Source organism: Pristiophorus japonicus, chromosome 4 (genome assembly GCF_044704955.1).
Source record: "Pristiophorus japonicus isolate sPriJap1 chromosome 4, sPriJap1.hap1, whole genome shotgun sequence".
Classification (NCBI taxonomy): Eukaryota; Metazoa; Chordata; class Chondrichthyes; family Pristiophoridae; genus Pristiophorus; species Pristiophorus japonicus.
This window is the reverse complement of record NC_091980.1, coordinates 168,631,550-168,646,892: the sequence shown is the minus strand read 5'-3', so window position 1 is coordinate 168,646,892 and position 15,343 is coordinate 168,631,550. Positions and strand designations below refer to the sequence as shown.

The 15,343-nt window shown below is 53.3% G+C and overlaps 1 protein-coding gene across 3 annotated transcripts in view; it reads left to right on the top strand.

Moving 5' to 3' along the window:
* Positions 1–15,343, top strand: part of tyro3 (TYRO3 protein tyrosine kinase) — a 163,099-nt gene that overhangs the window by 98,406 nt on the left and 49,350 nt on the right. For 2 of the 3 annotated variants that reach the window (XM_070877398.1, XM_070877401.1), the window contains exons 7-8: positions 9,778–9,973; positions 12,679–12,824. In XM_070877398.1, coding sequence (XP_070733499.1) covers positions 9,778–9,973; positions 12,679–12,824 — 342 coding nt within the window. The remainder of the gene's footprint in view (positions 1–9,777; positions 9,974–12,678; positions 12,825–15,343) is intronic. The other variant, XM_070877400.1, reaches the window with a different exon arrangement.

Genomic DNA, 15,343 nt, shown 5'->3' with positions numbered 1-15,343 from the left:
ACCCCGCCCCGACAGACCCCGACAGACCCCGCCCCGAGAGACCCCGCCCCGACAGTCCCCGACAGACCCCGCCCCGACAGTCCCTGACAGACCCCGCCCCGACAGTCCCTGACAGACCCCGCCCCGAGAGACCCCGCCCCGACAGTCCCCGACAGACCCCGCCCCGACAGTCCCTGACAGACCCCGCCCCGACAGTCCCTGACAGACCCGCCCCGACAGACCCCGTTCCGACAGTCCCTGACAGACCCCGCCCCGAGAGACCCCGCCCCGACAGACCCCGCCCCGACCGTCCCCAACAGACCCCGCCCCGACAGACCCCGACAGACCCCGCCCCGACCGTCCCCAACAGACCCCGCCCCGACAGTCCCCGACAGACCCCGCCCAGACAGGCCCCGACAGACCCCGCCCCGACAGACCCCGACAGACCCCGCCCCGACAGACCCCGCCCCGACAGGCCCCGACAGACCCCGCCCGACCCCGCCCCGACAGACCCCGCCCCGACAGACCCCGCCCCGACCGTCCCCAACAGACCCCGCCCCGACAGACCCCGCCCCGACAGTCCCCGACAGACCCCGCCCAGACAGGCCCCGACAGACCCCGCCCCGACAGACCCCGACAGACCCCGCCCCGACAGACCCCGCCCCGACAGACCCCGCCCCGACAGACCCCGTCCCGACCCAGACAAGCCCCGCCTCGACAGATCCCGCCCCCACCCAGACACAACGCCCCGACCCAGACAGATCCCACCCCTGAACCAGGCACACCCCGCTCCAACCCCGAACTGACCCGGTCAGACTCCGCCCCTGACCCTGACATGCCCCGCCCCCGATCCAGACAGACCCTGCCCGACAGATCCCGCCCCGACTCAGACAGACCCCACCCCCACCCCGACAGACCCTGCCCCGGCCCAGACAGACCCCGCACTTGACCGAGACAGGCCCCGCCTCTAGAACAGTAAAGACCCCACCTCCAACCCAGACAGACTCCGCCCCCGACACACCCTGCCCCTGACCCAGATCGACCCCGACCCAAACAGACCCCGCCCCCACCCAGACAGATCCCAACCCAGACAGACCCCGCTCCTGCCCCAAACAGACTCCGCCCCTGATAGACCCCGCCCCCGACCCAGACAGACCCCACCCTGACCCACACAGACCCTGCCCCCAACAGATCTGGACAGACCCCGCCCCGACCCAGACAGACCCCGCCCCGACAGACCCAACCCTCCACCGAGACAGTCTCCACCCCCGATAGGCCCTACCCCTGACCCACAGACCCAGACATATCCCGCCCCTGACAGACCCCGCCCCGACCCAGAAAGTCCCAGACCCCGCCCCTGACAGACCCCGCCCCGACCCAGACAGACCCTGCTCTTGACCCAAACAGATCCCACCTCCAGAACCGTAAAGACCACCCCCGACCCAGACAGACCCCACCCTCGACCCAAACAGACTCCGCCCCCGGCATGGCCTGCCCTCGACCTAGACTGACTCCGCCCGACAGACCCCGCCCCTGACAGACGCCGCCCACGCCCCAGACCGACCCCACCCTGACCCAGACAGACTCCGCCCCGACAGTCCCCGCCCCTGACCCAAACAGACCCCGCCCCCAACACATACAGACCCCGCCCCCCCGACCCAAACAGACTCTGCCTCTGACAGACCCCACCCACGACCCAGACGGAAACCGCCCCCGACAGACCCCGCCCCCACCCCCGACCCAAACAGACTCCACCCTGACCCACACAGACCCCGCCCCCGCCAGACCTGGACAGATCCCACCCCGACCCAGGCAGGCCCTGCCCCAACAGACCCCGCCCTGAACCAGACAGATCCTGCTCCTGACCCAGACAAGCCCCGCTCCCAACCCAGGCAGACTCCGCCCCTGACAGACCCAGATAGACCCCGCCTCCGACAGATCCCTACCCCCGACCCAGACAGAACCCGCCCCCCACAGACCCCGATGCCGACAGATCCCAACCCCCGACCCAGACAGTCCCCGCTCCTGTCAGACCCTGCCCCCGACCCAAACAGACCCCGCCCCTGACCCAGACAGACCCCGCTCCCGCGAGCCCGGCACGCTCCCCTCCAGGAGGCTTGACTCAGATTCATTTTATTTTTCTTATCTCTGGGGGGTCCAGGCCACTCCTGATGCCCGGACCTTCCCCTGATGAGGCCCAACCTGGAGCTGGTATGCCTCAGCTATGAGCCTTCCGCCCTTCAATCCCACACCGGTAAGGGGGAATTTCCGGCGTCAGGAATCCGCGCCCACAGTTGTGCCCCAGGGCCAGCTCCTGACCTCACTGGCCTTGTGAGGGGGCGGGCAGAGACTGTTGGCCATGACAGTCCTGGAAGTGGGTGGGGCCTGGGTAAAGCCTGTCCCGTCTGTATTCCAGTAACTTCCACTGAATTCCTCCCAGTGTTACAGTGGGAGTCGGATGACACCCTGGGGCAAACCTCACTTGTTAACCAATAAGTGGTGAGCTGCAGAATGTGGAATGGACCCCGCTGGGAACTTCAAACCAACGCACTTGTGATGTTTGTGACCAGAAGGGATCAGCATCTCGCTGAATTAATACCGTGTTGATCATTTCCTTCAGAAAGTGTCAGTGAGGAATGGAATTGAAGAATGTAGGGCCACCCGTACACAGAGCTGGTCAAGTACACCATGGAACAGAATGGACCCTGTGTTGGTGGGACCATGGGGAGTTTATCTCTGGCACGCAACCCGTCCAGGGTGGACTAGGCCAGATTGCAATCATTGCTTTTCTGATGTTCTGGTTCAATTAAAAGATTAAATAAATTATTCTCTCCTACGTAACTTTACCTTTGTTAGCTTCCTCAGGTGATTAACTTTGAGAACCGGTTTAACTTAAGTCCAAAGAGATCAGATGGATTTAATTGTCTCGTGATAGAGCTTCGTGAGCTCAGTGTTAATGACGTTAGTTACTGTTGTAAGTGGTTTTGCCCTTGGTGGTTTCGAGTTACCCCTCCTTACCACAGTTCTAGACATCAGAATCATAGTGGTGAACAGGATACATATTTAAAGCCAGATCTTTCGGTCTCAACCGTCACAATGCTTTTATTCAAATTAAAGCACACACCTACACCCACTCCCATCCCACTCCCATCCCACTCCCATCGGACTCCCTTGCGGAGGAGCCGAAGTAGAGGGGCTGCCGTGGCGGCATAATCCTCAATAAAATCCCTACAGTACCCCATGAGCCCCAGGAAGGCTCTCACCCCCATCACGGTCGTGTCCATGTGTACTGCTGTCCCTTAAAAGTGAAGGCAAACTTGTACTGGTCTTCCCGTTTCAGGGGAATCAACCAAAATCTGTTTGAAATGTCCAGCATCGTAAATGTGGTTGTATTTGCTGGAATACTCCCTATCAGATCAGCTACGGCCGTGCCTGGGTGTGCAGGCTGGGATGTTTTTGTTGAGCACCTGATAGTCCATGGTGGCTCTCTACGACTGGTCCGGTTTCCTAAGCGGCCAAAGTGGCGAGTTCACGTGTGTGGCGATGGGCCTTAACACTTCCTGTGCTACCAGAGATCCCAGTGCCGTCTCCAAGTCAGCCTCTGCCTCTCTGGGAAACTACTGCTTCTGTGGCCGTGACATGGGGTCCCCCTGTACTCGGACTTCCACCCCCATCACCCTACCACACCGTGCTTCTGCGTGGCGAACGATGCGAGATTGTCCCACGCGTACGCCTGGTACTTGGCCGGAGTATTATTGACCAATTGCTTTAGGCCGTACCTACCCTTTGGCTTCATTGTACACATGTTGCCTTTTCCTTCCCCATTCCTTGGGATCACTACAATTTCTTTCTCCTTATCGGTACCCACTGCTCCCCAAAGTCAGTGATTCCTCAAATCCACTATAATCCTGTGGGCTAACATAAAGTCAGCCCCTAGGTATCCCTGACCCCTGGCTGTTCCCACTTTATTAGGATGCATTCCCACCTGATGTGGAGGGATCCTAAATCTATGGCTAACGGCCTAGACATCGCCCCCGCCTGCTCGTTCCCGGTGAACCCCACGAGACTGAATGGAACCTTGCTGGACCAGAGTGAATCGGTCGGGTTACTCGCATGTATCACCGTGCTCGAAGCTCCGGTGTCCACCAAGTACTTCCCCTCTACCTTCTCCACCCCCATCCTCACGCATGGTCTACTCCACTCAGTGTGGAGCGAACCCAGGTACGCAGGCTGGGTGCGCGCTAGTCAGGGTGGTGGGATTACCGGAGTGGTCGGGATTTCCCTGCTCACAGCAGCGTCTACCTTTCCCTGCTCTGGCACAAAAGCTGTCCGAAGGGTGGCCACCAGAACATCAAATGGTTCCGCCGTCGGTCCCTTCGCCTCGACAGGTTTTGTCTTAGGCACTGGAGGATCCTCTTTGCCTTGCCCTCTCCTCAAGGCCGGGCGGTCTCTCCTCCAGTGTTCCATCTTCTCACACCCGAAACACGTCCTAGCCTTCCCTGTGCTAAGCCCTTCCTGACGCCATTCCTTTTTACTAGCCTCACTGGCCTTTATTTCATGTACCTTGCCTTTACTCGGTTTGACCTCCTCCTCTGAGCCGGTTTTAAAAGCCAGGCTCATGTGACGGAACACTCCGGCCTCCGTATTCGTGAGGTCCTCGGAGTCAAACTAGGCCTCCGCTTTTACCCTTATTCATGGCAAACTGTTTGTCACGAGGGTCCTGAACCAATGGTTTCTCGACCTCCCCCCCCCCCCCCCCCCCGGCAACTGTGCTCTGTCGAGCACCCCACCTGTGGCCATTTCGTAGACGGGTCAGAGCCTGTCCGCGAATGCCTGAGGTGCTTCCCCTGCCAGTTGCAGTGTCCTCTCTACCCTAGAGAACGGACTACCCTGGTTCTGACCCATGGCCCTCCTTTAAGCCGGCCGTGGTCCCCTGTCCGTGGTCACCAGATTCTGTAACTGGTTTTGCCCTTGGTGGTTTCGAATCACCCCTCTTAGAATAGTTCTAGACACCGGAATTATAGTAGTGAACAGTAATATACAGTCATAGACAGATCTTTCGGTCTCAACCGTCACAATGCTTTTATTCAAGTTAAAGCACACACCTGAACCCAGTAAAACACACCCTGGTGGTGTAAAACACACCAACACAGTACAACACACAACACTGACCTGTCTGAACAGGCCCCTATCACGAAGTACCCATGACTAAAACACCCCAGCTTGGTTCAACAGGACACCACCGAATCTGTCCAACAGATTGTGTGTACGCCTATGATCCTGCGCAGAAACCTCCCCACTAAACCCCTAAGGCTTGGTTGGGACACATGACACCCCTTCACACTATGCGGTGGTCTTAAAGATGCGTGGGCTGGGATAATGCTCACCAGTTACCCCTCTGGCTTACTCGCTGAATATCCCAATGAGCGAGGCTCTCTTTGCTCGTAGATGATGGTTTCTTCTCTCCGTCCCAGACGGCGTGCTCAGTCCTTGTGTGCGTTGAACAAAGCAAGCAAGCGTAGAAGAGGAGAGAGGGAGAGGGATGGCAGAAAGCTGCCTGTCTTATACCTGAAAAATGCTTCTGAATTCTTCGCACCAAAAAACAGTCCTTTGCCTGAGGCAGTCCAACTGAAAGCAATGAATCCTGTGTCTTTGTTACTGGGCTTTTCCGAATACCGAGACTCTGCCTTTGACTCGAGTGTTCTCGACTCCATCGCGCAGCATGCTACCCGCCACCACCTCAGTGAAACACCTACACTGCACGAGGTAGAAAAAGTCATAAGACAGCTTTAAGAACAACAAGGCTACGGGAATGGATGGAATCCCCGCACTGAAGTATGGCGGAGAGGCACTGTTGGCGCGAATGCATGACCTCATCTCTCTCATTTGGAGAGCATACCGGGAGATCTCAGAGATGCAGTGATCGTGACCATCTTTAAAAAGGGGGACAAGTCCGACTGCGGCAACTACAGAGGAATCTCCCTGTTATCAACCACTGGGAAAGTCGTCGCTAGAGTCCTCCTCAACTGTCTTCTCCCTGTGGCTGAGGAGCTCCTCCCAGAGTCACAGCGTGGATTTCGTTCCCTACGGGGTACAACGGACGTGATTTTTACGGCGCGACAGCAGCAAGAGAAATGCAGGGAACAGCACCAACCCTTATACATGGCCTTCTTTGACCTCACAAAGGCCTTTGACACGGTCAACTGCGAGGGTTTATGGAGCGTCCTCCTCCGTTTCGGCTGCCCCCAAAAGTTCATTTTCATCCTCTGTCTGCTCCATGACGACATGCAGGCTGTGATCCTTACCAATGGATCCATTACAGACCTAATCCACAGGTCAAACAGGGCTGCTTCATCGCCCCAAACCTCTTCTCAATCTTCCTCGCTGCCATGCTCCACCTCAGACTCAACAAGCTCCCCGCTGGAGTGGAACTAAACTACAGAACCAGTGGGAAGCTGTTCAACCTTCGCCGCCTCCAGGCCAGGTCCAAGACCACCCCAACCTCTGTCGTCGAGCTACAGTACGCGGACAACGCCTGCGTCTGCGCACATTCAGAGGCTGAACTCTAGGACATATTCGACGTATTTACTGAGGTGTACGAAAGCATGGGCCTTACACTAAATATCCGTCAGACAAAGGTCCTCTACCAACCTATCCCCGCCGCACAGCACTGCCCCCCAGTCATCAAGATCCACGGCGCGGCCCTGGACAACGTGGACCATTTCCCATACCCTGGGAGCCTCTTATCAACAAGGGCAGACATTGACGACGAGTTTCAACACTGCCTCCAGTGCGCCAGTGCAGCCGCCGGCCGCCTGAGGAAAAGAGTGTTTGAAGACCAGGCCCTCAAATTTGCCACCAAGCTCATGGGAGTCCCTGGCTAAAGACGGCCCTAAGTGAAGGAAGTGCATCTGGGAGGGTGCTGAGCACCTTGAGTCTCATCGCCGAGAGCATGCAGAAATCAAGCGCAGACAGCGGAAAGAGCGTGCGGCAAACCAGTCCCACCCACCCCTTCCCCCAATGACTATCTGTCCCACCTGGCTCTCGTATTGGACTGTTCAGTCACCTAAGGACTCATTTTAAGAGTGGAAGCAAGTCTTCCTTGATTCCGAGGGACTGCCTATGATAATGTTCTGGGGATAAAGGCTCCAACGAGTCTGTGTGGTCAATAGCTTTCTTTTGTCCTGAGGTTCCCGTGCTCCGGGGCTCTCAGTCATTTCAATGGCTTGAGCACTGACCAGTTTATTGATCTCTCATTGATGGGTTCCCATTACATGACAAAGGGTCCCATCAGCCATCTTCCTGCAATTTCGGCCATTGACCCATCCCCATCCACCTGATGTGTATTCCTGTGGAACATGTCTGGACCTGTCCCAAGTCATGCTGTCTGCTCTTCTGCAGTAACAGAAAATATTTCCAAAAGCAAAGTCCAAAACTTAAAGTCCAAAATGCGTTGAAGTCTGTCGATGTTTCCGCCAATTATTACACTGTGTTGCTGGAGCACAATGCACGCTGAGTCAAAGATCACACTTCTTCCGTCTGGCTTGTATGTTTATCTGCTTCAGTTCCTGTACATTTGTGGTATACACTGAGGATGCTTTGTAGGTTTCAACAACAACAACAACAACCTGCTTTTATACAGCTCCTTTAATGTAGTAAAATATTCCAGGGGTTTCACAGAAGCGTTAAAGGGAAGAGTCTGTATGAGCATTGGGACTGTATTGGTGATGAGGAGCTGGTACTGGAGTCTAGGGCAGTGAGGGTGATGGAGGAACCGACACTGAAGATCAGGGCAGTGTGGGTGATGGAGGAACCGATACTGAAGATCAGGGCAGTGTGGGTGATGAAGGAGCTGGGAGTGGAGATCAGGGCAGTGTGGGTGATGGAGGAACCGATACTGAAGATCAGGGCAGTGTGGGTGATGGAGGAACTGATACTGGAGATCAGGGCAGTGTGGGTGATGGAGGAACTGATACTGAAGATCAGGGCAGTGTGGGTGATGGAGGAACCGATACTGAAGATCAGGGCAGTGTGGGTGATGGAGGAACTGATACTGGAGATCAGGGCAGTGTGGGTGATGGAGGAACTGATACTGAAGATCAGGGCAGTGTGGGTGATGGAGGAGCTGGGAGTGGAGATCAGGGCAGTGTGGGTGATGGAGGAACTGATACTGAAGATCAGGGCAATGTGGGTGATGGAGGAACTGATACTGAAGATCAGGGCAGTGTGGGTGATGGAGGAACCGATACAGAAGATCAGGGCCGTGTGGGTGATGAAGGAGCTGGGAGTGGAGATCAGGGCAGTGTGAGTGATGGAGGAACCGACACTGAAGATCAGGGCAGTGTGGGTGATGGAGGAACTGATACTGGAGATCAGGGCAGTGTGGGTGATGGAGGAACTGATACTGAAGATCGGGGCAGTGTGGGTGATGGAGGAACTGATACTGAAGATCAGGGCAGTGTGGGTGATGGAGGAACTGATACTAAAGATCAGGGCAGTGTGGGTGATGGAGGAGCTGGGAATGGAGATCAGGGCAGTGTGAGTGATGAGGAACTGATACTGAAGATCGGGGCAGTGTGGGTGATGGAGGAACCGATACTGAAGATCAGGGCAGTGTGGGTGATGGAGGAGCTGGGAGTGGAGATCAGGGCAGTGTGGGTGATGGAGGAACTGATACTGAAGATCGGGGCAGTGTGGGTGATGGAGGAACTGATACTGAAGATCAGGGCAGTGTGGGTGATGGAGGAACTGATACTGAAGATCAGGGCAGTGTGGGTGATGGAGGAACCGATACTGAAGATCAGGGCAGTGTGGGTGATGGAGGAGCTGGGAGTGGAGATCAGGGCAGTGTGGGTGATGGAGGAACTGATACTGAAGATCAGGGCAGTGTGGGTGATGGAGGAACTGATACTGAAGATCAGGGCAGTGTGGGTGATGGAGGAACCGACACTGAAGATCAGGGCAGTGTGGGTGATGAGGAACTGATACCGAAGATCAGGGCAGTGTGAGTGATGGAGGAACCGATACTGAAGATCGGGGCAGTGTGGGTGATGAGGAGCTGGGAGTGGAGATCAGGGCAGTGTGGGTGATGGAGGAACCGATACTGAAGATCAGGGCAGTGTGGGTGATGAGGAACTGATACTGAAGATCGGGGCAGTGTGGGTGATGAGGAACCGATACTGAAGATCAGGGCAGTGTGGGTGATGAGGAACTGATACTGAAGATCGGGGCAGTGTGGGTGATGAGGAACTGATACTGAAGATCAGGGCAGTGTGGGTGATGGAGGAACCGATACTGAAGATCGGGGCAGTGTGGGTGATGAGGAACTGATACTGAAGATCGGGGCAGTGTGGGTGATGAGGAACTGATACTGAAGATCAGGGCAGTGTGGGTGATGGAGGAACCGATACTGAAGATCGGGGCAGTGTGGGTGATGAGGAACCGATACTGAAGATCAGGACAAGAATGATACATATGGCAGCTGGGTTAAAGAGCAAATCTCAGCACCATCTGCTCAAAATAGTAGTGTGTGGTTGATCACTACTAGGTGCTTCTCCGTGGATTGGGTTAGATACCAGGCCGTTGTCATGGTTCCTGGCTCCCCCCCATATTTGGTAGATGTTCTGTGGTTTGGGAATGTAGGGTAGGATTGAACAGGATTGGGAGATTTCATAGTCGACATGAAACTTTAACTTTGCCCATGTGCATACATCTAAATATACAATATGCCTGCTGTTCCTTTTAGTATAGGTTGGCTGTGTAATTTAACAGATTGTGTGTGTGTGTCTCTCTCTCTAGGTTTTTGATCCTACCAAGGCTGCTATTGGTTCAAATTCTAACATATCCTTTGAGGAGACCTTTCCTGTCCCACCATACAGCTACACAATCAGAGGGCTGAGTCCGTTCACATACTGTGATGTTCGGTTGAGTTGCAGTAATGAAGTTGGACGCTCGGAGTTCAGTGAGTGGACACACTTTCAAACACCTGAAGCAGGTGAGGTGACCCACCATGGCATGTAATGATAGAACACAACGGCTTATCTGGGCACTGAGTCTGTCCGACCTGAGGTCATTGTGCTGCCTGTTGAAGCAGTTTCATTAGTTGAGTTGAATCATCGAGTCCCTTGTGAGTGTGGGCGATATTCTCCCAATAGTAATATTATTAAAGAACAAATATATACAACACCTTTCATGACCTCAGGCTGTCTCAAAGTGCTTTACAACCAATGAAGTACTTTTGCAGTGTAGTCACTGTTGTCATGTAGGAAACGGGGCAACCAATTTGCGCACAGCAAGCTCCCACAAACAGCAATGAGATAATGACCAGATAATTTCTTTTAGAGATGTTGGTTGAATGATAACTAGTGGCCAGTACACAAAGGGAGAACGCCCCTGCTCTTCTTTGTAATAGAGCCCTAAGACCTTTTACATCCACCTGAGAGGGAAGACAGGCTTTAATGTCTCATCCGAAAGATGACACCTCCGACAGTGCAGCGCTCCCTCAATACTGCACTGGGAGTGTCAGCCTAGATTTGATGCTCAAGTCTCTAAAGTGGGGCTTGAACCCACAACCTTCTGACTCAAAGGCAAGAGTGCTGCCCGCTGAGCCACAACTAATACCTACCTGCTAAACATATTAGGGTAGATTCTGACTGTGCAATAGTTTAAATCGCGAGAGATGTAAATCTGCTGCCGACTCGCTAGCACCTGTTTTACGCTATCACACAAGGTCATTATCCCCATGAGGTGGAAGTGGCTTCATGGTTGATAGTCGTGACCCATGACAACGGTTTACCAGACCCTATCCAGCCGTGTTGTCTCGTTCTCACTATCTTGTTATCACTTCCATTGCAATAGTCTATATTGGTCCGCTACCTTCCATTTGTTAGTACCCGAACATGTTGGTGAATCTATACTGTTGTCGTGCTGCAGTATCACTTACAGGCAGCAGTAATGAGGCACATGGAGTACCTAGATCTGCCCATCAGTGAGGTTGAGGGATTACTGGGGTAGGTTCAGCAGCTTATAGATTTTGTTAGGCAATGGGAGCAGGGGATACAGAACGAAGGCACGTAAATAACAGCAACAACTGTATTTATATAGTGCCTTTAACGTAGTGAAACGTACCAAGGCACTTCACAGGAATATTATGAGATTAAAATTTGACACCAAGCCGCATAAGTAGAAATGAGGGCAGGTGACCAAAAGCTTGGTCAAAGAGGTAGGTTTTAAGGAGCGTCTTGAAGGAGGAAAGAGAGGCAGCGAGGCGGAGAGGTTTAGGCAGGGAGTTCCAGAGCTTAGGGCCTAGGCAACAGAAGGCACGGCCACCAATGGTTGAACAATTATAATCAGGGATGCTCAAGAGGGCAAAATTAGAGGAACACAGACATCTCGGGGGTGGGGGGGGCGGGGGGATTGTGGGGCTGGAGGAAGTTTACAGAGATAGGAAGGGGCGAGGCCATGGAGGGATTTGAAAATAAAGACGAGAATTTTGAAATCGAGGCGTTGATTAACCGGGAGCCAATGTAGGTCAGTAAGCACAGGGGTGATGGGTGAGCGGGACTTGTTGCGAGTTCGGACATGGGCTGCCGAGTTTTGGATCACTTCTAGTTTACATAGGGTAGAATGTGGAAGCCCAGCTAGGAGCGTGTTGGAGTAGTCAAGTCTAGAGATAACAAAGGCATGGATGAGGGCGTCAGCAGCGGATGAGCTGAGGCTGGGGTGGAGACGGGGGATGTTATGGAGGTGGAAATAGGTGGTCTTAGTTATGCTGTGAATATGTGGTCGAAAGCTCATTTCAGGGTCAAATATGACACGAAGGTTAAGATACATATCAGTCATGATCTAATTGAATGGGGGCTTACCAACCATGTACATGGGTAAATGCCCAGGTACTGCTGTGCATTGGCATGATTGGTGTATGCCACTGTCTGTATGGGGGAGGGGGTAGCATTGTGCGCAGCCCTGGTATTGGGGGGGTTGGGGGGTGCGGGGTTTTGGGAGCCATTTCTCAGGAGCTGGGGTCCAATTACAGCAGCGATGATCACGTTAAAAAACTACGGCGATATATTGGAAGTTCGCACCGATACCGAACTAGCTGGGGGATGCTCTGCACTGTTATTCAGAGCTGTTGAGGTTGAATCTTACAGCATTCTTATTATTATTAGCCAGCCCCTGGAGTCAAGGATGGCTTGCTTCCACACTAAAGTGATTTCTAAGGTGACTGATGAGACCAATGCGGGATCTACAGTCTCTGTCGCAGGTGGGGCAGACGGTGGTTGGAGGGATGGGTGGGTGGGCAGCTTGATTTGTCGTACGCTCCTTCCGCTGTTTGTACTTGGCTTCCGCGTGCTCCCAGTGAAGAGACTCGAGGTGTTTGGCACCTTCTCAGATGCTTCTCCTCCACTTTGAGCGGTCTTGGGCCAGGGATTCCCAAGAGTCGGTGGGGATGTTACATTTTTTCAAGGAGGCTTTGAGGGTGTTCTTGTAGCGTTTTCTCTGCCCACCTGGGACTCGCCTGCCGTGACGAAGCTCTGAGTAGAGTGCCTGTTTCGGGAGTCTAGTGTCGGGCATGCGGACGATGTGGCCCGTCCATCGGAGCTGATCGAGCGTGATCAGTGGCTCGATGCTGGGGATGTTGGCCTGAGAGAGAATGCTGGTGGTGGCACTCCAATAACACGCGATCTGTTTCTGCCTCAGCTCCGAGTGCACCACCAGGGAATGTGACCTACTTCTACAATGGATCAGCATTGGTGGTACGGTGGTCCGACATGGCAGCGTGGGATGCACACGGCATTCTTCTTGGATACATAGTGGAGTGGAGCAGGCAGGAGACAAAAAAGGTGGTGGTTTATATATACGACCCTCCATAATAACATATTAAAAGTATTGTGACTATGTGCATTTCCTGTTGTCACATTTGCTTCCTGCGTCACACCCCTGGAGAATGCCTGGGAAACGACATAACTAATACTGTACAACCAAGCTTTATTATACCGTTAACTATCATTGGCTGCAGCAGATCGTGTGACATGGTCCGCCCAGCCCCCCCGTTTTCCAATTCCATTGCCTCAGAAGGCCCCAGTCCAGCAACAGTTATCTCAATCGTAGAATCATAGAAAAATTACCACCCGGAGGAGGCCATTCGGCCCATCGTGTCCGTGACAGGCGAAGAAGAGCTAATCCCACCTTCCAGCTCTGTAGGTTACAGCACTTTAAGTGCACATCCAAGTACTTAGAAATGTGATGGGGGGTTCTGCCTCTACCACCCTTTCAGGCCGTAAGTTCCAAACCCCCACCACCCTCTGGGTGAAGAAATGCTTCCTCATCTCCGCTCTAATCCTTCGACAAACTACTTTAAATCTATGGCCCCTGGTTGTTGACCCCTCTGCTAAGGGAAATAGATCCTTCCTATTCACTCTATCTAGGCCCCTCATAATTTTATACACCTCAATAAGGACTCCCCTCCGTCTCCTCTGTTCCAAGGAAAACAACCCCAGCCTATCCAATCTTTCCTCATAGCTAAAACTCTCCAGTCCAGGCAACATCTTCGTAAATCTGCTCTGCACCCTCTCCAGAGCAATCACATCCTTCCTGTAATGTGGTGACCAGAACTGCACGCAGTACTCCAGCTGTGGCCTAACTAATGTTTTATACAGTTCTAGCATAACCCCCCTGCTCTTGTAGTCTATGCCTCAGCTAATAAAGGCAAGCATTCCGTACGCCTTCTTAACCACCTTATCGACCAGTCCTGCTACCTTTAAGACTCTGTGGACTTACATTCCAAGGTCCCTCTATTCCTTCATACCTCTCAGTATTCTCTCCAGGAACATATTTAGGGTTTTTCCTCCTGCCCTGAAATCTTTCTGGACAATTCTGGGGGGCCAAAATTGCTCCTTTCTTTCAGGCCTGTTACCACCGCAAATCGGCGCCACACTGCGGAGTGGAGTGGCCGCTGACTTTTAGTGAAATGACCGCTGATAGACCAATTGCCCTCCTAAGATTCCCCGCCGGTGCCCCGATCCCCCCCTTACCGCTCCACTGCTGCTGATCCCGTGGTAAGTGTATCATCACCGTGCACACCGCCGATCTACTCCCCCGACGGTGATATTCCCCTTGGAAAATCTTCAGCCCACTCGGTGGTGCCAAAACAAGCATTTTTCTGGTGATCCAGTGAGGCTGTGGCCTTCTGCAGTGTCGGTGTGGCTTCCCTTAAAGGGGAGGGTGCACTGCCACTGCCTGGTCGGCCCGACAATTGTGCCCCCAGGTTCAGCCAGGCTGCCGGCACCCCCTCTTGGGTGCCAGGCCGCTGGCCCGGCCAAAACCCTCCTTGGTGGCCCAGTGGGCTGAACTTAAAAAATCGCGGAGGCTCTCCCCTTTAAGTGAGGTGTTGTCATCACCCCCATTAGGAGCGACTTCCGGACCCAAGGGAAGAAAAACAACAAAGAGCCGAATGTTGCTCAAGAGGCGACCTGAACCGCAGCTGCGGTAAAACCCATCGAAACAGGGTGGAACAGGGTGGGGAGCGCCACGTTTCGGGCAGAGGGCAATTTCTACCCAATGATCTTTTCCAAGGCCTGTTGCATTTCTGTTTTCTACTTTCCCACTCCTGTCCTCTTCGTTTCTTTCTCTTTGCCGACCCTACTCTGCCAACATCCTTCCATTTGCGTCTTGCGTTTATTCCCAATCCCATTCTTTACTCTAAACTAAATTACAACATTTTTTATGATTGCTTGGTTGGGTTTTGTATATTTTGTCATTCTTACTGTTTTTATTTTTATCTTTCTTTGAAACTTGGCTCTCCACTGTGGCCTGTCGGAGGCCTCTTTCCCATAGTTGCTTTTTAAAAATAAAAATGATCTTCCCAAAATGTTTACCCTTCACGCACCAACTCCAGATTAAACTAATTGACTCCTGTAATGTATTTGCTTCATGGGTTCTTTGCTTAAGAATTCACAGCAACATATTGCTATTAAGAACTAGTTGGCTTATTAGCAAAGGTTTAACAGTCACACTACACATTACCAGTTCATCCACCAGGCTCACAACCATCTGCCTCATCGTGGATCCCCCGAGCCCAACTGGCTGGGGTTTTATTGATTCTTGTGAACATCACATGACTTGCTAAGCTACTCCCAACTCAACAGCTCTACAACTATTTTAATAGAACATTAAATTAAATGCCCCCTTTTGGCAAGGGCACAAATTGTCAAATAAAATTTTAACGGAAATTTAAATCAAATTAAAATTTGGTTGCACCAATGATGCATTCTAGTCCCTCCGGTGCCCGCCTCTCGCGGAAGGCCGCGAGCATACCGGTGGACAGCAGCTTTACAAATCTGTGGGCATACTCACAGCTGCATAC